This window comes from Grus americana, chromosome 14 (assembly GCF_028858705.1).
Source record: "Grus americana isolate bGruAme1 chromosome 14, bGruAme1.mat, whole genome shotgun sequence".
NCBI lineage: Eukaryota > Metazoa > Chordata > Aves > Gruiformes > Gruidae > Grus > Grus americana.
The window spans coordinates 16,592,143-16,616,078 of NC_072865.1; the positions used below are offsets into that span (position 1 = coordinate 16,592,143).

At 48.3% G+C, this 23,936-nt stretch overlaps 1 protein-coding gene across 2 annotated transcripts in view; it reads left to right on the forward strand.

Moving 5' to 3' along the window:
* The first annotated feature begins 2,845 nt into the window (after positions 1-2,845).
* The window catches only part of WWC1 (WW and C2 domain containing 1), a 72,788-nt gene continuing 51,697 nt past the window's right edge, over positions 2,846-23,936 (forward strand). Inside the window, exon 1 of one of the 2 annotated variants that reach the window (XM_054841349.1) lies at positions 2,846-3,377. In XM_054841349.1, coding sequence (XP_054697324.1) covers positions 3,259-3,377 — 119 coding nt within the window. In that variant the 5' untranslated portion in view covers positions 2,846-3,258. The remainder of the gene's footprint in view (positions 3,378-23,936) is intronic. The other variant, XM_054841348.1, reaches the window with a different exon arrangement.

Sequence of the window (23,936 nt, forward strand, 5' to 3'; positions counted from 1 at the left end):
CAACCAGCTTCTCCTAAACAGAAATCACCCCCAGAAAATGGCTGCTCTGGTTACTGAATCGTTTCTTACCCAGCCCGTTGTGGACTCTGCGGAGCTGGCTGGGACGGCGCTGTGCAGCACATGAGGTCATGCTGGAGACATTGACCCCGGGGCAAAAAAATGAGGTTTCTGCAGACTTTGTTCTCTGCTCTGTTCTTCCTTTTCACATAGGTAAGAGCTTACCTACCAACCAAACCTTCCCTTTCTTTGCTCATGAGAAAACAATCACCTGTTTGTTTATTGCTTTACAGTTCAAACAGACTCTGATAACGCTGAATTCTTTTGTTGTGAGTGTAAGTGGTAAAAGGGAGTAAGTTACCATATGCACATTCCTGATTACATTCATAAATTCATATGGTTCAATGAGAGGGGTTTTTTTTCCCCGAGTTAAAAAAATAAAGGAGTGGAAAAATAAGATCTTTTGACTTGAGTCAGAACTATCTGCAAATACTTTCTGAGGTATTTATTTCAAAAGCAATTATCTTTAAAAAAATACACAATTACTTTCTTCATAAACACAGTTGATGACATCTGGAAAAGAAAAGGTACGTGGTCAGCTTCTGTACAGTCTATACATGTACTTCCTCTACATGATGTACACAGGTTTTGAAAAATCTGAAAAAGCACTTTAAAATGAAACATGCCTTTTGGAAGTATCTCTGTGCTTGAACATAAGACCACAAATACAGGACAATGAAAACACATATTAATTTGTTATCACTTGGTTATTTGCTTCTTCTCTTGTAATATGTAAAAACAGTAGTTGTTGCTGATTTTTTTTTTCTGTTTCTGCACTTTCCCCTTTTAAATGTCTTAAGTACTTTGCTGAGTGTTTTACAAAGAGAGAAACACCATTATCCACGAGATTAAAAGCAGTAAAGAGAAAATGACGGCCGCAGCGACTAGCCCAGTGTCCCGCAGAAATCCCCTGCGCACGGCTGGCGGCGGCCCAGGACTCCCGGCGGTCCTGGTGTCTGCTCGCTGGAGCGGCACTGCTCCCAGTGCGCCGAGCCTTCGCTTCCAAAAGAAACCACAAGCTCCATTTAGTTGTGGACAGATACAGTGTTTATTCCCTTATTCTTGCTTAATTATTAATTTAAAAGCCTTGCATATGGTCTTGTTCATAAAAGCAGCACGTTTCGTGGCCCCCCCCTCCAAGTTTGGCTTCAGATAAAATGGGGTTAAATCAGGCTATTTTTCCAAATGCCTCACTTTCAGTTTTACTTGTCTTCATTTTATTCCCTGCTCAACCACTTCTTCAGCCAACTGCTACTGCATTCTGCTTCGGCCTCCAGAGAATTAGCAGTTCTGACTCCCAGCAGGTTGTCAGAAAGCCTGAAAGAAGTTATCTTACCCTGAAAATCTGGCACAAAAATGAGATGTTATTTCTAACTGTCTTTCTCGCTTTTGCTTTTCCTCTCCAGCCCTTCGGGGCTCCCCTCTTCCCATCCTCCAGTTTCCTTTTCCAGCCCGGTGCTTGGCAGGGATCCCCGCTCCATTCTGCTGGTTCAATAGCTGGAGCTCTACAAAACTTCTCGCTTTTCCCCTGCCCTGGACAGCAGGACACCGGGTCGGCTGGTGCTCCCAGGGGAAAACGCTCCCTCAGGCAAAACTCCCGTCCTCGCCACACCGTGCGGGTCACCCGCATTAGCTCGTGGCCTGATCGCATGAGCTTTTATTGTGATACCTTGTCATGGACAGCCTGTTCAAGCCTAAATTATGGAAATCTGGGGACAGAAGACTGGGCAGGGCACGTCCCCATGGCTCTGTCCATGCTGCACGGCAGCCATAGCTGAGCCACGCTCAGGGGCTGGCACAGGCCGAGCCGAGGCAGCAGCTGCTCTGGCGAGGGCAACGTGCCACGCGGTGTGGGCACCATCACCCGCCCGCAGGCTTGTGCCTCGTGCCTGGGGCCTTCTTCTGCGCACTACCCTAACTTCTGTTTATAGCCCTGCCTTCTGGTGATGCTCGTGCTAGCGACGCACCCAGCTGCAAAGAGCTTCCACCCTTGAAGCCCCATAAACGGAAAAGTCACCCATGTCACCCCTGCGGAGACCCGCGTGGGCAGCTCCGCTGGCTGCTCGCTCGCTGCCTGCAAACACGGCCTGGCAGCGGCAACGCCTCAGGGGAGCCCAGCCGGTGCTGGGGATCCTGCACTGCCGGGGAACCCTGTACCGTCAGGGGCCCTGCCGCCCCGGGGTCCCCGCACCGTTGGGGTCCCTGTACTGCTGGGGTCCCTGCCCCCCCCGGCGTCCCTGCACCCGCGGGCCAGGGACGCCTCACAGCCTGAGGGGCATCCCCCAGGTCAGGGAAGGGTTTATGTGCTTGTCTGTGCGAGTGCCGGCACCCCTGGCAGCCAACGGCCCGTGTCTCCCCGGGGGCACCGTGCAGACCCTGCTCTGCGTTTTCGGCCGCCCCCACCGCACCGCCATCCTCCTCCTTTTGTGGTTCTCCTCAGAGGGGCCGAGCTGAGCCGCAGGCCCTTACGCACAAGAGCGCGGTTATAGTGGCAGCCCATGCGCAGGAGCGCAGTTACAGCGGCAGCCCTCCGCGTTCGGCCCCGTAGCTCCCCACCGCGCTGGTCCCGAGCGCCCCAACACCGGTAACACCGGTAACACCGGTAACACCGGTAACAACGGTGCCCCCGCCCCCCCCCCGCCTGGCTGCGCGCTCCCGTGGGGGTCCTCTCCCGCCCCGCCGGCAGGGGGCGCTCTCGCGCGTGCGGCGGCGTGGCGGGGCGTGGCGGGCGGAGCCTTTAAGAACCGGCATCCCCCGCCCGGGGCGCCGGTGGTGGGCGGGGCGTGGAGGAGGGGGCGGAGCCGCCCCGGGACTCGCCGGGCGCCGCCGCCGGAGCAGGAAATGGAGGCGTGAGGGGCCGGGCGGGCCGGGGCTTCCCGCGCCGCAGGGCTGACCGTGGGCTTCCACCGCCGCCCTCCCCGGACCGCCCCCGTCCTGTCCCGCCGCGGCGCGGGGCCGGGCGCCTCGACCCGCCTCAGCCCGGCCCGCCTCAGCCGGCTGCGCGCCCCGCCCCCGCCGCGGGGCCGGCATGTGAGGCTGCCCGGCGGCGGCGCCTCCCTGCGCGGCTGGGCCGGCGTGGCCCCCGCACCGCTCCTCGCTGCCCGCGGGAGGGGAGGCCCGGCCCGGCCCTGCCCCGGGGCCGGCCCCCGCCGCCGCCGCCCCGGAGCGGTGGATGGGGCAGCGCGGCCGGCGGTGGGGACGATGCCGCGGAAGGAGCTGCCGCTGCCCGAGGGCTGGGAGGAGGCGCGGGACTACGACGGGAAGGTGTACTACATCGACCACGGCAGCCGCACCACCAGCTGGGTCGACCCCCGCGACAGGTGGGTGGGGGCCGGGCGGGGGGGTGGGCACCGCTCCGGGGCCCCTTCTCGCTATCCGTGGGGCGGGCGGACACCCGCGGCCGGAGGTGTGCCGGCCCCTGCGCGGCTCCTCAGCGCGTCCTCCCCGGCGCCCAAGTTTGCGGTCGGTGACTGCTGCCGTCCCTCGGCTCGGGGCTGGCCCCGGTTTGGCTCCGCGCAGGGGAGGGGAGGGCAGGGCAGGACAGGGCGGTCGTTTCGTTCCCCGCGGCCCGGGCAGGGCGCTGGGTGCCTGCCTGCCACTCGGGAGGTGAGGGGTGGAGGGGGATCGGGGAGGTTTGTGGTTGTGTTGTCCTCTCATCTCGCAGCCCACCTCCTCTCCCATCCCCAGACAGATCCGCTGCCCGTAGTGCGAGAGTGGCGTCGGCGCTGCCAGCTGAGCCGTGGGGCCCACCCGGGTCACCCCACGGGAGCAGCCGTGGCCCCGGGGAGGGGGAGGCTGACAGAGCAGGTCAGAGGGGTGTCGGTGGGTTGTCTCCTGCATCGTGGCCCACCTCTGCAGGCAGCTCTGTGGCTTTGAGCGTGGCGATTAGTGAGGTCACTGACTTTGGGGTGTGTTTCTGATCACCCCTTCTGCTTCCCAGCGCTCTCCTCTTGCTCCCACTTGCTCTGGTCAGCTCTTTCCCTCTATTGCTCACTTTAATAGTGAGAAATACAGAAAACAGTCTACTGTTCAAGACTCAGGTCATTTTCCAAGCAACGCTCTGTCCTGGCATGTTCCAGTTCCATGCTTGAGGCAGGTACGGTAAGCCAGCATACGGTAGCTTGAGCATGCGAGATGCTGAACTGCTGGATCGCTGCTGAAATCAGAAGTTTCTAAATTTCACATTCAGTGTTCTGTTAGCTGAAGTTCCCAGCCACAGCGACTCAAAAATCCATCTTGATGAGCTGGAAATTTCAACAGTCTGAATACGCGGTTTGTCGTTGATAAATTTAAAACACTCACTGTCAGATGGGGGAAGTGTGTTCCTTGTTATGGGGCAGCTAGCATAACTTCTGAATTTGTTTTCCTTTCTTCCCCTTGCCCCAGCAATCAGTTCTTTGACGGGGCTTCCATTGTTGGCGGGATGTCAGTACTTTGCCTTGTCTCCAGTTCTGCTTCGATGTTTTTAAGTGTGGAAGTGAATGATTGTCCAATTTTACAAGATTTCAAGGAATGTTCTGCATTCCAGGAATAATCCTTGTGTGTACTGTACACAAAGGTGACCTGCTGCCAGCCGGGGGTTTGGAACTTGTTTTGGGGCTTCTGTTTCAGTAGTGTAGCTGAGAAGTGCCAGTAACACAGTTGTTTCAAGGTGTGTTTTTTAACCTTCGTAAAAGTCAATACAAGCTTAAATTAGGAATGCTTTCCTGGCATCTTTATTCTGTTACAGAGAATGAAGACAAGTGAGAAATCTAATAGGCCTAATACTGGCTTATAAAAGTTCTCGTATATCCTTGGTTTGTGGTTCAGAAGTGGCAGAAATGGCAAAATGGGTGCCTTACGGACCACAGGTACTGAGCTGTGGCAGAAACATTACCTCCTCACCACTGTTAGAGGAGAATATTCAGACATATACTGATAACTCATATCATGTGACATATTTGTTGTGCACATGGAAATACACCTGAATACACATGGCCCTGACAAGCTTTGCATCTGAGTCATCTTCCAGTAGTGCTACCAAGAAAAGCTGTATTGGACACTCCCCCGATGAAAATCCTCAGGGCTTTGAAGAGTTTATTGGTCCAACACTAGAACAACTGTGTGACACAACACCTACCCATCACCTGGGGGACCATGTGCTCATATGAGTTGAAACCCTGCTCTGATATGCAGAGAAGTTGTTTCTCTTTAAACTAATTACCACTATCTGTGAAAAACAGCTGATGGGGAATTTCTGATCAGCTCAAGCCATAGATAACTACTCGCTGTGGTAGTGAACTTGGATTTATGCACTGATCGTTGAACTTTATCAGTGTATTTTAAGTTGAAATATTTGTAAGCCTAGCCTTTTACAAGTCATCTTTAAAATTGCTGCGGCTGAGAGGTTGGTTTGTGCATTTGCTACAGTGCTCTGTGTGCTGTGCTTACACATGCTGTCTTTTACCCAGCAAAAAGCAGCAGATACTGGGAAACGTGGCTGTAAAGCTTCAAGTTTGAGAGATGTGAGGGAAGGTGTATGCGTTAGGGCTCACTCTGAACCCACTTGCTTGTCAGTGGGACTGTACCTTTGTAATATGTGATCGGTTAATTCGGGGAGCGACAACTGGTAACTGAAGATAGGGAAGGTTTAAAAACCTGTGCATCCTAGATCTTTCATTCTAGCTTAATTCAGTGGAAATGAACATGAGCAGGGATAGCATCTGGCTTCAGGGCATGGGTTTGCCCATAGTTTTTGTGACAACAGTTGGATGCATGACACCAGTCCTGCAGAAGGGCTGTTGGTAAGAGGGGCTGTTAGACTTTGCCGGTAGGAAGTCATGGCACCTGGTGGCATCTCACTCTCCTCTAAAGCTGACTTGAGTAATGCTCAGGTGCCTGAAATCTTAATTGAAGCAACTGCATGTCAGCATGCTCTTACCTTGTGCCCTGGAAGGGTATATTAGACTTCAAGGCAGTCCCGGGAAGCCTGAGGATGTTAAAGCATTTTGGGAAATCATCTAAGGTTAAATAATCTGAAGAATTTGGGGACTTAACCATTACTGTACCTGTGGTATGGTATAAGAAAAAAGAATCAAAGTACTTTGTAAGCAAGAATTTCGGGTTAAAAAGCTGTAAGGCAGGTCTAGTGACCAGGTAGGGGAAAAAAACCCCAAACCCTACTGTGTTTTTCCTTGTGTAACAGGAAGCTCACGTAGCTGGCTTTGTACATTTGTTTGAAGTCAGATAATTTGGGACTTGGAGACAGTGTAATGGGAGATCAAGCCTTATTGAGCACAAGCTCTCAGGTATGCACCAGTACATACCATTTGGTAAAACATACCAGAGACTTGTCCCAGTGGGTGCATCTGCACTGTGAGCTGCTGTGCTGATGACCAAACAGAAAATAAGAATGGTGTCTCAGAAACATTAGCAGCACCTGCTGCCTGTTCTTCAACATGGCTGTGAATCAGGAATTGCACCAACAGTGTGACCTGAACGAGATTTCTGCTTTCATCAGACGTGAGGGTTAGAGGTGGCTATCTGGATGTGCTGTCCCTGGGTTCTTTACACAGGGTTTAGAGGAACCTTTACTCTCCCTCAAACTATCTTGGCAGAGGTTAGGGTTTTTTCTCTCTTCTCCTTGCTTTTCAACCCAGAAGCTTTGATTGCCCTGAGGATTTGGAGATGCCTGATAACCTGTCCCACTCCCCAATATTTGTGTTACACGGTGGTGTAAGCAGTTTTTTCCAGGTTATTTTAGATGGAGCTGGCTGAACTTCTCCTTTTACCTCAATCACTGGACTGCTGTTGCAAGTGAAGGCTGGCAAAATAGGAGCACTCCAGCTTAAGCTTGGTGAAGCTGTGAAACAGCAGCAGATGTTTTCAGTTTGGGGAGGCAGCAGTGCCTCAGTTGGTGGCCCTGCATTTCTTGAAGGCTCTTAGTGACGTAAAGGGTTGGAGATGTTTATTAAATGAAAGCCTAGATTCTGCAGTTGCTCCCTGAAATCCGTCCCTGCTCCATGGGGAGTTTTTTCCAGTCTGAACCTACAAAGCAGAGCTTTGGTAAAGAGAATTAGGGAAGAGGTTTGCCAAAGCTCGGGGCCAGTATGTGCCAATGTATGTGTTGTCGCATGTAGAAGACCTTGTGCTTTTAAAATAGTTCAGGCCACCTATTTACTGAGGAAGATTCAGGTTTGCTGAGCCTGAGGATCTTCCAGAAGAAAAGCTAGGCGTGTCGTATAGAAAGCAAAATCATATAGCCATGCCCCTCTAGGTCTGCCTTCTAGGCTCAATGTGAAATACTGCAGAGTATTTTGTTTCCTCTGCATTATTCTGATCTTGAAGCTTTTCATCCCCAGTCTGCTCATCACGCTTGTTATCCAAACTTCCTGTATCAAAGATTTAGAAATATGAGCATCATGTTAAAATTTCACATGTAACTGTCCACTACTTGGATTATTTGCCTATAGCATAACTATAATCACTGGAATAAGCTAACTATAGCTATCTTAAATGTGGGAGTTCTGCAAAATAAAAGGGCTACAAGAAGGGAGGGCAATGAAAAGCAGCAAGCATAAAAGGAGCTGTGCTTTTCTGTAGATGAAAGTCGGTAAGCGTAAGGAGGAGAGAGGAGAATTCTCAAAGATGGAGCATCTCTCTTCTCTAGGTTTTTCTTTCATTAGTGGCAGCAGTGTGGGTCGTGTAGCTGAAGGCTGCTAGTTTGATGCCTGCTGTTGCCTTTCTTTACTGATAGCTGGCCAAACACCCTGTCATATGTATGTGAATCTGCTGCTTTCTCATGTTTACATCCCCCAAAATAGCTAATTATTTTATAAAGAACAGGCAGTTCAGTGTGTGCCCGTAGAAGCTGCTGATAACCATTTTCCATGAGTACAGAAGTGAGTGACAGAAATGTAGTCTTCATAGTCATTGCAGTGCCGTCGCTGGGAACAGGTGTCTTAATGCGTAGGACTTGTGCTGTTCTTAGGGTTTTCCCCCCCAGTAAATGAAAATTAATTGGTTTGTGTAAGTGTTCATATATAGGGAGACAAGGGCAGTAAGTAAGATTATTGTGACACTTGACATTTTTTTAATTCATTAATATCAAGAGTCTTCCAAGATGAATTAACACAGGCTGCACTTTTAATTGGAAAAAGTGGATTGGAGCTGAAATCAATCAGACCTCTTCAGTTACAAAAAATCAAACTTCATTGTTTTTCAGTTTTGTTTTTCCTGGGACTCCCCAGACAAACCTTGTGGTAGGATGTTTTGATCTCTTTGGAGACTGCAGGGACTACCTTCAGAGCCAGTGTGCCGCTTCGCTTGTGTAAACTCACTTTGAACTGGGGAGGGTAGCTGGAAACAACAGGTAGGATGCTTTTTAACAAGGGCATCGCTGCTAAAGGTGTGGTACGCACGCGTGTGTAGTGGCAGAGGATGTTGGCAGTGACTTTAGAACTACAAAAAGCATTATTTTATCTTCCCTATGGAATGTGAAAAAAAAATGAAAAATGCGAAGCTTTGTTCAGCTCAGCAGCTTTTTAATGCATCTTGGGGAATTCTGAGTGTTAAAAGATCAGAATTGCTTTTGAAGAAATCTCTGTAAATCACATTGTTTAGAAATATGTAGGTTGAGCTTCATCTTCTGCTCTGGCAAGGTCATCTTGCTCACAAGACCAGTCCTTTAATTTTGCCTCAAAGACTGACGGCTTGTGAAGTTAGTGACGCCGCCACGGACCAGAAACTTGGCAAGGAGATCAACAATTTCATCCCTATGCAGGTCATGCATGTTCATATTGAAGTAGTTATCTTGATCTCCATCCAGTGGAATGGCAGAAAGTTGGCTAGTAAGTCCCAGAAGATGTGGGCATGGCAGGCGAGAGGTGGCTGCTGTGTTGGGCACCTGGGGCAGGGGCTGGGAGCTGCTGATGGGGCACCTTAAGCTGCTGCTGCCGGAGTAAAATTCTGTATTACTGCACAAACTGGTCTGGCTGAAAAATGTTATTTTACTGTCTGGGTTTATTTTACAGAAACAGTTGATCCAGGTTGTGTACGCTTGTGCAGAAACTTGTGCTGGCAGAGCTGGGGCTGAGCGGGAGGCTAGGAGGTGTGGGAGTGGAGCCAGCTCTGGTGGCAACCCAGGAATGCTGCTGAGGGTGCGCTTGTGAAACTGTCCCCAGGCACTTGACCTGGTCAGGCGCTTTGCCAGCCCAACCAAGGAGATGTTCCCAGAGCTGGAGGTGCCTGGCTTTGCCCCGTGATTTCTGGCTGAGTCTTATAGGGAGAGTGGATTTTCACTTGCTGGAGCCCAGATGAACCCAGCATCTCCTACAGGTGTAATTCATGCTGATGTCTTCACAGCTAGCACAGTTACAGGAGATGAGTTTGCAGCAAGCTTTTCCATGTATGAATCTGATTTAAATTCCTCTAGCTTGTGCCAGAAAATTAATTTGGAAGACATGGGAAGACTTGTCCAAAAAATTTTAATAAAATAACTTGCATATAAAGTGATGTGTGCTAGGTAGCTGAGGGTGGTCCTGTCACTGACCTGCCTTTTCAGACCAGGTTCTTATCTCAGTTACTGGAGGAATCTATTAGTAAATGATTGATTCATATTCTGTGCTCCTGAGGGTGACTGCACGCTGCTAAGGCTAGCCTTGCACTCCGCTCAGCGTGCCAAGGAGTGTCATTGCCCCACAGCGTGTCCCTGCATGCGTTACAGAGACTGCTGATCTCGCTGTTTGCCAGGATTGAAATGTTCTGGGCTTGACTTGACATTTGGTTGTGTCAAGTGTGGGAGAACTTCAAGTCTTTCTCAAAGAGGGGGAGAGATCATACAGCTGGCTTGGGAAAGCCTTGCTGGTGTGCTCCCAGGGCAGGGGCTGGCTGCCTGAACCTCGTGGCTGCAAAAAATAAATGAATAAAGGGAGGTGGCGGCAGCTGGGCAAAGTCAGGTGGAGGTATGTAGACTGGTGCTACTACATACACGTATGAGAGCTATGTAGATTGACCACTTCCTTGGAGAGAAATACTTTTTATGCTGGCTGGTTGCCATTCATGAGACCTGTTTAGTAAGGTTATGTGCTTTGCTTGTGGTAATGAGGACTTAGCTTTAACTGCTCGAATAAAATCCAGAGTTCTTGTTCACAGAGCCTAAGGTTACTGCTCCCCCCTCCCTTTTAAGCTACGTGCATAGATAATTGGCTGAACAAACAACAGACAGAACTGCTCCCAGTAGAATAATAACTGCTTTTCACTGCCACTCATCCAGTCAAATGACATCTGGAAGACTCTCTGGATAGTCACAGAAGGTTTGGTGTGTAACGGGAAGAGGCAAAGAAGCCAAATCCTACAGCTGTCATTGTCCTCTGGTTTTTCATGCTTTCGGATGGGTTCTGCTGGCTTGGTTTGTTCTCTGTTTATACTGGTACTTACGGCTTCCACCGCAGCCACGATGTTCTGCAACATAAGTACCCAACACATTTAAAAAGCAGATGAATTGCTTTCTCAATCTTATAGGGGTTCTGTGGGGATTAATTAGTTCTGACAAAGTGCCTTCTGGCTGGGATGTCGAGCTGATCTTTCAGGACTAATGGTATTGTTCAGTGAAACTGTTTAGTTCTCTTCAAATGCCTAATCACTGTTTTAAAAGAATTTACTCTGTGGAGGAAAGCTTTATTGATTTAAAGCACGCAATAAACAGTATTGATTTGCAAGAGGCAGTCATTCATATCCGCTCTATGTGGAGTTGAGATGTAAGGTGGTCACAACTATTTTGAACTAAAATGTAGGCAAAACTATTGCTTAAATCACCCTGCAACAACTTGCAAATCTCTCATATGTGACTTACAACTGCCCTAATAGCCTCGTACTCAGAACCAGGGCAGTCCCCTGCTAAGGAGAGGACTCTCTGCTATTTCATCCTTCACACCCTACCACAGGATGGCCTGCAGAGGAACAGCAGCAGCCAAAATACTCTTCTGGAGCAGCACAGGAAAAGGTAGGTAGCCCCAGAACTGCTCTGTGGAGCTGTGCCGTGGATGGCTTCGAGCCTCGGCAGCTGCTGGAAGACATGCTGGTGGCCCAGCTGCACAGGCCGTCCCCTCGCCCACACGGCCTCCAAGCCATCCAGTGCACGAATCCTGCTGGATGTCTTTTGAGGGGCTCGGGCAGGTTGGCATCATGGGTTGGCAGCAGTGATCTGTTGGACCGTGGCACCTAACCCCTGCGTGAATGGGAAGAGTCATCTCACTGGCAGGTTCATCCTGGACACTTGAAGTTCTGGCAGTTGGACTCTGTGAAAGATTGAGTGTGTGTTTGAGCTGCTTATCCACATTATCTCAACGGGAATTTGGGTGGGGATGATAATGGAAAGTATTTGACTGTCACATGTAATGCAGCTCTGCAAATTATCCAGTCTGCCTGTGAAGTGTCCCAGGTTGGTGGCTTGTCTTTGGTGCTGGGTCAGCCTGAATCAGGCCACAGAGAAGCTCATAGTAACCCCTTTGGCAGGTGGAGTTTATCCTACTCAATTGGTAGGATCAGCTTGCTCTGCAGCTGCTGAAGTGCAAGGGAGGAGGTGTGGGTGGGAGTGGGGAAGCAGGCAGCACCCCGGGAATGGGACAGCCATTGTCCTGGGCTGGCAGGGACCAGGCAGTCAGATGAAGGGGGGCTCCTGGTTGCCTGCACTGCAGTAGGTCACCTCGGTGTTCCATGGTGCTCTGCAGCTGAAACCTCTGCTCACCTCAGTGCTGCTTTCACTGAGGGGAAATCTTCAGCCTGTCTACTGCCTGCTCCACAGCGCTCCTGGGGGTTCTTGGGGGTCTGTTGGGAGTTCTGAGGCAGCGTGGTGCTGTGCTCCTGCATCTTACGGCACTGATCTAGGAGATGTGGCAGTTCTACTGCAACAGCGCACACAGGGTAAGGTCCATGCTCAATTAGTGATGCTGCTGTGGTTCAACAGCTGTTAGATCGTTGCAGTGTTCTTTAGACTGGCTTTTGCTGTTCAGTCCCGACCTTTGTTCAGAATGGTGCCACTTCTGCTCCTCAGCATCTGATCTGGCTTTGGTTCAGTCTTCTGGTTGCTGCTTATGGCTTGCTGTTTTGGTGGGAAGAGAGTGGCTCAGCCAGCCAGAGACCTTCCTGCTTTGGGAGGTCTCTGCTGCCACAGCGGCTTCCGTGTTCTCTTTGGGATCGTTCCAGATGCTCCCTATGACTAGTGGAGTGATGCTAATGATGCAGCTTCATTGACTGCCGCTGCTCCAAATGAATTCCTGTATAGCGGAGATGGAAACTTTTCTCAAGGAGGAACTTGGCATGAAAAGGAAGTATTTTTAAGATAAAATGATAAGGCTTATCTAAATTAGGATGACCTGTACTGTATATAGCAGTCCAGATGAGCTTTTCATATTACATTGTGTTAAAAAAAAAAATCCTTAAGAATGTCATTTTTGTATTGCAGAGTTTTGGCATAGTTAAACTTGAAATCAAATCAGCACTTCGAACAGATTTTTTTTTTGTTGTGGCGATGCTCGGGTGTATTTCATTACTGGTGTGTGTTAACCCTGCAGCGAATAAGGAGGTTAGACTCTTCTGTTCAGTATATTACTCAACATTTCTCAACATCTGATCTCTCTCCAGTTGTCAGTTCACCCACTTGTTTAGATTTTTCTGAAATTCCTTGAAGTTGTCTCTACATCTGGCTAATGTAAATAGCTTGTCAGCCAGCAAGGCAGTAAGCCAGACTTGCAATTTGTCTTTTCTTATGTCACTAGGAAGTATTTCACACTGCAGGATTTAAGCATCAAAGTTAAACAATCTGTTGCCTTGATGGGACACTGACTATTTAATTCTTACGTGGACACATATGTAGAAGGCTTTAGGCTGTTTAAGAACTAGGTCTCAAAAAGTAGGTTTTCTAATATTCTAGATATAGGCAGACTTGTCTGGTAAAGAGATCTCCCTACAGTCCTCAGTGAGCGTGATTCTGTCTTCCTTTAACCTATATATGCAGGAAAGTGAAATGTCATGGCTTCTACCATGTCCCATGGCTTTCTGTGGCACCAAGGTTTTGCAAGATACCTTAGATTTCCTAAATTTCCTATTTTTTGTTTTTTTTTAAATTTGAATGCAGGAGCTTCCAGATTTAACTTAAATCCAGTCTGTCAAATATCAATGTGATATCTTTTTCAGTTGAGATGGTCTATAATTCTGAATAAAGGTAGATATATTATCATATGTCATCTGTTAATCATTCATAGACTATTGTATGGCATTGCTAGTTTCTCATGCAACTGGCTGACCAGTGATTCAATTTAGAAGGTATCTGCCATCATGGTCTTTGCTTGATGCTAAAGGAAGCATAACCTGAATGTAAATACCTTCTTAAAGCACGTGTTGTTTGCTTGCCTAATCTCTTATACTCCTTGGGCACTACTCCTCACTTCCTTTTTATGATTTCATTTTAAGAGAAGAATGTGTGGGTGGAAAAGGGGGGGTATGGGGCCAAGGAACCTGGCTTGGTCATTTGCAAAAGGGTTGCACGGGTAAAAACCTCAGTTTGCAAGGACAAATTTGCAACTGAACGGGTCACACAGTCCTCCACTCAGGCTTGTTTTCACACATCCTTTGTAAATGCCACTCTTATCCCTAAAGCAAATATTCTGTGTTGAATTTTCTCATCTTTATTCTCTATTTGTCTGGTAGTCTGTAGCTAATACCCAATAGTGCTTCCTGGTTTCTTTTCTATCTGCTTCCCAGAGACGGGCTCCTGCAGTTTTGGATGGTAGTTCTGACAAGTTGTGTTGCATCTTCAGTAGCTTAGATGGGCTGGTGGTCCTTTCTGGGGTGGTCACTGTGGGTTTTGAGTCAGGTGCTGTGGTGGTTCTTCCATCCTGTTGGGGAAAAGATCTCTTGATTATTGGAGGACATGACTGCAGCTGAACTTGCTGCTGGTCACAGCCTGATTTAGAGGTGTGAACAGGTGGGGACTATTTGGGGGGTGGGAGGACTTGGTCTTGTCAGGCCATGTCCTGTCATGTCTCCTGGCTGCTGCCAGAGCCCTTGTGCTCTCTGCTGCAAGGCAGCAAGGTGGGGGCTGGGACTCCATGGCTGCTCCCCATTTCTGAACAGACTCAAGTGATACCAGGTCCTTGAAAGAGGAAGGCAGCTGGTGCAGTTAACTCCTTGGTGTTCAAGGTTTTGCTGTGTAGTAATTCACACCTGTAATCATTCTGCTTGGAAATCTGCTGGTGACACTTGCTTCTGATGGAGTGCTGCAAGTTGGTAAGTGTTTCTTTGCAATCAGATTTATTACAGAATAGATTTGCAATGAAATAACCAAAACTTAATAATTTTAACAATGACCTTTACAGGCATTATTGTTTGAATTACTTCCCTGGAGTAGCAGGGCAGATGTGTGGCAATACCTCTCCAAATGACAGCAGTGCCTCTTGCCAAAGACATTGTTGAAGACGGGCTGAAAGGCTGCTCTGAGCCAGCTGCTTCCTGACCAGCCTAGCTACCTGATGAAAGGTGCAGGCAATAATGGACTTGTGTCAGTGTGCATTAGGGATTTTACAATAACAGTTTTATTATTTACGTTGCTTCTCTCACAAGCTGTATCACGCTGTTGCTTAGTTCTTACGGCCATGCTTACAGCGTCTTTAAAGCCTTTCGTAACGTAAGCATTTTGCCTGATGGGAGTAGGGGCTTTACAGGGTTTAAAAAAGAGCAAGAAATACGGTGTAGATGATAGATTCCAAAAATGCAAATTTGTTTAAGCAACTCCTTAAAAAGGAGGGAGGAAGGAATTGGAGATTAAAACCTGTGTTTATATACATGTAGAAGCTAGAGGCAAAGCAATCCATTCATAAATATACAATAGGATTTATGTCATGGTGAGAAGTGCTACATGCATATTCATGTGTAATTTGCAAATCCTTTAGCGATTAAATACTTTACTCCAAACTCTAGAACTAAATAACCTTCCTGTTGAAATGAGATGTCCAAAGGCTCTAATGCTTCTCCAGTGGAGGGGAAAAGCTGGGTGGTGTAATAGATCTGATACTCTAATTTTCACTCTATTATAAAAGATTTTTGGTGTGCTTTGGGCATTATTTTATTAGGATAATCAGTAAGTCTTGAACAAAACATGTGAAGCAGAGACTTGCAAGAAATATTGTAGAGCTTATCATGCAAAGAAAAGCAAATAGACTTGGAAACTTGTTAGGATGTTTTTCTCAACTGATTTTAATGTCAAATACCTTTGTCTAAACTTTCATATGCTGTAGGTAAGGAAGGAGGCAGATGAGTAATAGAGCTTGGAGTGCCAATGTCTGAAAGAAGTAGCCTTTGTACAAGTGAAGTGAATCACCTTGAAGGATGTAGCCTCAGTTCTTCATGTAACACTAAAAAATGAATATGAATGTACTGTTGCTGATGGTTTTGGTTTTCAAAGCTTTAAAGTACTCTACACAAAGTATGCACCTTCCAACATCGTGAATGGGGAAAAATACTGCTATAGAATAGCCGTTTGCTGCAGCTTGGGTTGTTGTGGCCTGTGAGTGCTCTGACAGTGCAGAGTTTCTGGGTCGGGTGGGGTGATGTGACTGCTTTATCTTGCCCCTCAGTCACCAGAGTAGATGATATTCTGCAAAAGGGACAGCAACTGACAGGCATCCTGCTGAAGAGTTCAGCGTATGCCTCTGATACTCGCGTAATAAGGTAAGGTTGTCATGCAGTCGTGTTACACGCTCCCTGCCTGCTCTCGCCTTCCTTGGGCTCCTTTCGCACTGGAAGTAGCAGGCCTATGTCCCCTGCAGATTCACCAGCTGCTTTGCTTGCGCAGTAGCCTGGTGGCCAGTACCTTTGGGCTTCTGTGATGGCAAGTGTTTCTGTAGTGCTGTAAGCAGTTACAAAAGAACCACATTTTTTTGATAAAAGTTCTGCTCTGTTCTTAAAAACGGGACTTAAGCGTGTTCAGTTACATCAACCTGAATTCTCTGTTTACCTGTTGGGAAAGCTGTGGTTTATTCTTGTACCTGGACCATCACAGAGTGGTGCTTACTGTCCTCTCCCCTGATGTTTGTGATGGCTCATCTTGCAATTGCTCCTTTTTGTAGCTTTGTGAGCTCTTTCTCCTTTGGGCATCAGCTTTGCGTTGGGAAGAATATAAAGTACATCCATGCTGGATGGGAAAAGCCAGCAAAGTTCTCGTGTTCTTTCCTCCCCACTGAGGCTAGTCCCTCTTTGAAAGTGATGTTGTCTGACTGAGCTTTCCTGCTCCTGTTTTGTAACAGCCTGCTTCTGGGATGCTTTGATTCAACTGAACAAGAAAACAGGGCAATGCACTCAATTCACAAAGGACTATATATGCATTTTTCCAGCTGGCACAGGTGTAACAAATTGCCCTTTTAGTCCTGTTTACTTGTTTTTCTCATTCGGTCACAGGTAGGTTCTGCTCCTTGGCGATCAGAGAAGAGCCCTAGATTCCCTGTTGCTGTCTTGTGCTGTGATCAGGGAGGCATGTAGCAGAGGTGATGTCCCTTTGGTGCTTGGGGGCTTTGCTGTACAAAGCTGTACTTTGGTTGATTTGAAATAACGTTTCCAGGTAACTGAAAAGTTGTTGCTTTTACAATGAGCACTGAGAATTTGTTATCCTCTGCCATGTCAGAGCATCAGTGTGTCTAAGCTGGTGGCTAGTCACATAAGGGGATGGAAATGCAGCACTGGGTACTTGAAGAATACAAAGTGGTTTAGTTCTGTAGAAAGGACAAAATTGGGGTAAACAAACTCAGTCCATCTTAGACTGAACCCTGAGTGGGTGACCTCTTGCCTTTATACAGTGGACACTTCACCCATCAAGCAGTTTGGGTACAGACGGGAATGGCTGATGTGTGAGACATAATGTTTCTGACTACTGTGAGGCTGTATGAGCTGGTTTTATGGCAGTATCTTGTGTTATATGTTAATGAGGAAAAATAGAAGGGATTAATTAATTGTCAAACCTCACTTTTAAAATGAGCGCTGCTCAGGTAGAGGCTGGATGGGATGTGAATTCAATTACTTTTTTTAACCCATTTTAGTAACCATAAGTGATTGCCTCTGGATCCATCTGAAAAGAGTGCAGTGGACCACTGCTTACAGTATTGTAACCATGTGTACATTTGCTGGTGGAAAAGCGAAAAAGCATTGCCCTAGAGCTTGGTTGTGGCTGGAGTGCATCGTTTAATCTTGCCCCCTCGTGCTGCCGAAGGTCTGGCTGTGGGCCTGAGCTCAAGTTCCACTGGCAGGGCTGGAACAGGCTGGGGAGTGACTGAGCCTTCCCACCGTGGGAGATGGCTGTTCCTCCAGCGCTGGTGTTCGTCTGTGTCCTTGCTAAGCTAGCTGGCAGACAGAATACTGCACCCTCTGTTTCTGGGCACAGTTTCTGCTGCTGCAGTAAGTTGAAATAGCCCAAGGACTGTCTTTTGCAGCAGTGACCCACTGGGTTGGAGTCACCTTCCTGCAAAACGCAGTTTCCCTAGCAATCACGGCATGCTCCTGAGCTGCAGTCGGTGCAGTTGTGCAGTGCTCGCCTGGCACCGCGGATGGTGAGCATGGGTTCAGCGAGGCAGCCGTGTCACTTGTAGTTTGTCTTTCAAAGCAGACAGCTTAAATATCAGATTGATGCTTTCTCAGTGCTGCGCTGTGGGCTGTAATTCCATCTGCTGCGACACTGAAGGTGACACTTAGAAAAGTGCGTACTTCTTTCAGGATGTCCTCCCTGTATCTTTGGCATGCATAACTGAAGGCACCATTTTACCTGTGTGTTGGCCTTGCTCAGCATGTGGTTGCTCGGGAGCCTAGCAAAGCACTCATTTTTCTCTGAAATGCTGTTAGAGAGAATTTCAATGTCATATTTCATTCATCCCAAGCACTGCAGCGTCTGCAGTATCACTGTCCTTTTGTTTTCTCTGGTCTGGAACAGTAGAAGCATCTGTTTATGCTATTGATTTGGCAATTATTGGAAGGACATTGAATAAAGGACATTATTAATGGAAAGGAGGAGTGTTCAAAGACCTCTGCCAATAAGGTCTGTGTGTTTTTAATAGTTCTGCAGTTTCATCACTGATTTTGGAACTTGATAGCAAGTTGGTTCTCTGGATCAGTCTGTAGGGTAGCTTAAAGATACAAGATAAGGGCAACAGGAGTATTTTGTTTGCTGGAGAATTACAGCTTGGTCTTTGCAGTGCGACCTGAATGATGGGTAATGATTGCTTAGCTGAGCTGATAGCAGTACGTTAATATGTGTTGAGAATTCTGCGTTGATGGTGTAGATCAGGTTTTGGGTAGAAATGAACAAAATGGATAATAGTGAAACTATTTGCTGAAAAAACTACTGGCATGGGAGTTGCATCTCATTCAGGTGCTGATGGTGAAGTAATACTCAGTTAAGCAGCAAAGTTCAGACCTGTGAGCTCTTGTGATGGCTTAAGACCAGATGTACAGTGCTATAAGGCACAATGTCAGATCCATTAAACACAGCTTTGACTTAAAAAGAAGGGTGGGAATGAACAGCTGAGATATTTTAGGTAATTGCCTTGAGCAACAGTGATGGTTGTATTCTAACAGCTTCAGTAAGTTATAAACGAGCTACAGCTAAGGCTAGAATGGGCAACTGATAATTCACACAGTGTTTGGCATAATGTGGTTGGAGAGCGGCGCACATGGTGTGTGCAGGCTGTACTCCTGGGTGCTTGCCCTGAGCTTCCTTACGGGGGGGGTGGGGGGGGGGTGGTGTACCTCCTGAGGTCTGGTTCCCTAACATTTCCCACCTCCCCAGCTGCATGAGTTTTACCTCAAGTATCTTGCTACAAATACTGGTTTTCACTGAGTAAGACTTAGTGAGGTTTTACTCATTCCACTGCTGCTTATCCTTTGGCAGCTACAAAGGCTACGAAAACTGATAGTTATAGAGGAAAAAATGTTATTGAGGGATCTTGGAACAAATTAGTATTTTACACTGTCTGGAAAAAAAACCCAGATTTTTCCTTTGAATGGGTGGAAGAAGGGAAAACATGACTGAGGTAAGCTGGACAAGGATGTCTTTCTAACAAGGTCAACTATACAGGATTTGGATGGGAGGTGATCCTGGCCCTCTACTCTGCTCTGGTGAGACCCCACCTGGAGTACTGCATCCAGCTCTGGGGGCCCCAGTACAGGAGAGACATGGAGCTGTTGGAGAGAGTCCAGAGGAGGCCACGAAGCTGATCAGAGGGATGGAGCACCTCTCCTATGAGGACAGGCTGAGAGAGTTGGGCTTGTTCAGCCTGGAGAAAAGGCGGCTCTGGGGAGATCTAATTGCGGCCTTCCAGTACCTGAAGGGGCCTACAGGAAAGATGGTGAGGGACTGTTTATCAGGGAGTGCAGTGACAGGACAAGGGGTAATGGGTGGAGGGTTGATTTAGATTAGATGTTAGAAAGAAATTCTTTACTGTGAGAGTGGTGAGGCACTGGAACAGGTTGCCCAGAGAGGTTGTGGCTGCCCCTGCATCCCTGGAAGTGTTCAGGGCCAGGTTGGATGAGGCTTTGGGCAACGGCGTCTAGTGGAGGGTGTCCCTGCCCACAGCAGGGGGGTTGGAACTAGATGATCTTTGAGGTCCCTTCCAACCCAAACCATTCTATGATTCTATGGATTGTGCATAGAGAAGGCTGGCTCTCAAGTAATTTGTCTTTCAGAACCTTGTTCTCAATTTCAAGGAAAGGTACTGGTTAAGGTACTGGAGATGAGAACAACCTAAATATATAGAGGCATCATGCTCTGGAATTTGTCATCTCTGGACATGTGAGCATCTCCTTGTGGAGGTGTTAGGTTGGAAATCCAGTGGTGGTGATTTAAATAGTCAAATTCATTAGTACTTTCTTGTGTGAGCAAGGTGGATGTATAAGACATGAACGTAGCAATTGAGTTGCTAATTAACTTGGCTCTTAAGCACGGCTTTTCAGAAAGTAATGCTGCCTCTTGTCCCATTCCTCTTGGAAAGGCAGGGTATGCTCTGGCCGATGTCCCTGGTGACCTGAGGCATTTTGTGCCCCACAGGAAAATCTCAGGAGTGAAATGTCTTGTGCCTTAAAGCATCTGAGGGTCCTATGAGTTATTTCCTAGGTTACTCTACAAGGAGGGCTTATTTCGTGAGGAAAGTGTAGGGGTATCTACACCATCTTCTCTTCCTGGTTACATCCCCTGTGTTGAAAACTGAAAGACAGCAAGTACCCTGTTACAGATGAGCGGGTGCTGGGGATTGATACGGCATAAAGATGTGATTTCCTACTGTACCTTGCTAGGTTTGTGTGGCCTCTACTAGATTTTAAGAGTTTGTTTTGACCAACTCATATTTTCCAAGACAAACCTGAAACTCTTACAGAGTTGGTGCCTTCTGCTGCTTCCCCTGACTTGCAGAGAAGAGAAACGTGGAGGTGGTTTGGCTTGACTTGTTACGAGGCCCCTAAACACTATTTTGTGCCTACGCACTAAATGCTTAAAATCCTATTTTGGAGTTCATGTTAAATAATTAGGCTAAATGGCAATGCATAAAAGGTAAAAATGGAAAATCCGGTGCAGAGTACATCCCTTTGAAAGTATAGCATAAGGTATAGGTGTATGATTCCTTAGGATAAGGCTTTCCATAGGATGGAGCCATGCTATGGGGATGAAGCCAGTTGAATTAGGGGGAGTAGAGCTCACCTGCAGGTAATGTTGGATATGTGGAGGTCTGGGAAGCTGAAGTGAAATCCTTAGCAGAAGAAATTTTTTTAAGAATAAGAATGCCAGAAACATATAATCCATGAAAAACAGCTGTTGCTCTCAGTTTTTACATAAAAAGCACCCAAATGCTTTGTTAATGAGTAAGGAACAAAAGGAGAAGCCAACTCAAGCGCTGTGCACAGGTCGATCTGTGCGGCCGGTGGTTTTGTTCTGTGCCTGCTTGTCATCAGCCTCGCCTGCTGCTGCTGCGACGGGAGCCCTGGTGTGAGCTGCAGCCCTGGGGCTGCCGGGTGCCTCGCCTGGGGTGCTCCGGGGAGAGCTGTGGGGTGTGCTCCGTCTGCCTGACGGTGGGGCAGCAACAGCAGGCACTACTAAGTGAAGACGAAATGACTGAAGGGAAGAGACGGTGTCTCTGATGTGCCATGGACGGCATTATCTGTCTGGCAAACACCTAGGGCAGGGATCTCCATCTGCCGTGGGCTTGGCCGTCGAGGAGTGGCTGCTGCCATAGGAACCGAGGTCCCCGCTGCCGCAGCGCCAGGGCCCTTCTGCTGGGATTAAACCCGGGACAGCCGCAGTATGGCAGGCAGAGCCGCTGGCTCCGATGTTGAGCTCTTTGTCTTCACAGCCCATCACCTGCACTGCTGCTTTTTCCTCGCCAACATCACTCTTACAGCTTAAGAATATGGCTTAAACATTATGCCGTACTCTGCTTTCAGATGCTCGGAGGGGGCACAGGGGTGCAGGAAATAAGGATTTTAAACATCACTGGGGAAGCAACTGGGGGTCACGCACAGCCAGTCACTCTCGCAGGGCTCAGCTTTGTATTCAGATGTGCTGGCCGGCAAGCTGCAGACATTCCAGATACTTGTGTTCACTTTGGCTGTATCCAGGCACGCACTCACAAAGAGCAAGATGCGTGCAGTGAAGTATAAATCCCGTCCTCTAATGGCTCAAAGCACCGTTGTGCGCGCATACATGCTTAACAGATTGTATAATTAGCTGGCTTTGTAAGCAGGCAGCATGTATGATTCTTCAGTAGTTATCTAGAATTCTTGTGTGGTGTGAGGAGTGTCTGCAGGTCTGTAAGCTTGTTGTATCCATGCCCCGATGACTGCTGGGCGGAGGAGAGGGGGCTGCATCCCCTGTGCCTGGAGGAGAGGGGCTACCCAGGCCCAGCACCATCACCTCTGCCTTTCCTCTGAGCCCCGGGCTGGCAGGCAGCTCTGCCCCTTGGCTGTCGACGCTGGGCTGGTTTAGCTGGCTGCTCGGTGGGTGTGGGGACGGGGTGACGGGGCTGTCCCCAAAGGCAGCCTCCACGCAGTGCCCTTGAGGGCAGGCTCACCGGATCCTGTAGCCGTGTGCTTTAGCGTGCACAACGTGAGTTACAACTGCGGCCCTTCTCTTGGCCCACAAGTTTGATTAGGTTTTGGCTCAGGCTGCAGCCTGGTTTTATATGAAATATGTAATTCAGAAATGTTAATCCTGGAGGTCACAAGCCTCGTTGCAGAGTTATCCTGACCCTGCAGCACAGGAACTGCGGGGCCTGCTGGTGAAGCTGCTGCTGCTGCGGTGCTGTGCCAGCTTGCTCTTGGGAGAGAGGTGTTGCTAACCCAGAGAGCTGGCTGCAAGCAAGTAGGAAGGCTGGGGTTTACTGCCGCGGAGGAATGCGACAGGTTGTGCTGGTGTCCGGGAGACGCAGAGGGTGGGAACGCGCACCAGGGCCCAGGGCTGCATGCTTGGGATTTCACTGGAGCCTGGGAGGAGCCGGGAGGGAAGCGAACATGACCTTGAAAATCCTTATCGAGATGAAAAGGTGCAGTCAGTGAGCACATTCCTCTGCCGGCCGTGCTGCGCACAGCGTGCTGCCCGGCTGGGCTGACTGCGGGCGCTGCGGCTGCACAGCGCTCCAACAAACAGCTCCTTGTCATGTCTTCAGGACATTGCTTCCTGCGGTCGGTGGCAGGGCAGCTGTCGGTCCCGCGGCAGGGCTGGTGTAATTGAAGGGTGTGCGTAAATCTAAGGGACCCGCTTTTAAAGTCGACCATTTCTGTGCACTTCATTTATAAGTAATAATGAGTCTGAAGGCAGAGTCTGGCAGCTGGAGAAGATGGGCCATTTGAGAGGACCAGTTTTAATTATGATTCCATGGCAGATGAAGCTCATCTACGAGTTTGGTGCCCAGAAATCTGGTGAGCAGCCAGACAGCTCATCAAAACCAACAAGGGGGGTTGCGGTTTTCCCCAGTGCTGCTTCTGTTCCTGACACTTCTGTTGCTGGCATGCTATCAACTGCCACGTCCCGCTAACCCGACTGTAAATTCCGTCGGCGGAAAAGTCTGGGTACTCTTGGGTGGTGTTACTGAATGGAAGCAGTCCGTGGGAGGGCTTGGAGGGTGCGACGGGGAGAGCGGAGCTGCTGGGCTGGGAAGAGGAGCAAGGAAAGGGTGCGTAGGGTGGAAGGTGGGAGAGATGCTTTTTGTGGGAGAGACAAACCATTAGCCTGGCTCAGTGGCTGATGTCTTTGTGCTGTCAATGTGACACAATTCTCCCTCCCCTGTACTAGCACGTGTCCTTGTACAGTCACATGCTGATTCAGGTTAAGAAACTGCATTGCCTAGAAATTGATCCTTTTTTAAAATGCTTTTTGGATACATTTAATCCTGAAGCATGTCCCAGGAAAGTGTCTCGGTACAGATAAAGCAACCCTTTTAGTGCAAAAAAAGAAATCAACATTTACTACTATGACTATATGCTGCAAAATGATAAATGCTGCATTCCTGAAGAAATCTAAGAATCATTACAGCTTGACTGTGGCACTTTTATTGCTGAGACTGTGCGGCAACTTCAGGAGCAGATATTAAAATTAGTTTTGGGGTTTTTTCTCTTGACAAGGATACAATAAAAATATGTCTCTTTCTCCATGGCTACGTGGATGAACTCTTGTGTGCTGTGGTTTTTGTCAGAGGAATTCAGGTGTTGCCAGTGTCTTCTAGAAAATTCCTTTCTAAATGCTTAGCTTAGAGCATTTGGGCAAAAATCTTGTCTTGCTTATCAAATTCAGATCCTTTTCAGTTTTAGAGGAGCTAGATGTGTGCCAGGAATGTGGATGTGTGCTAATGATCTTGGGAAGCCTGTTTTAACTACTGTGG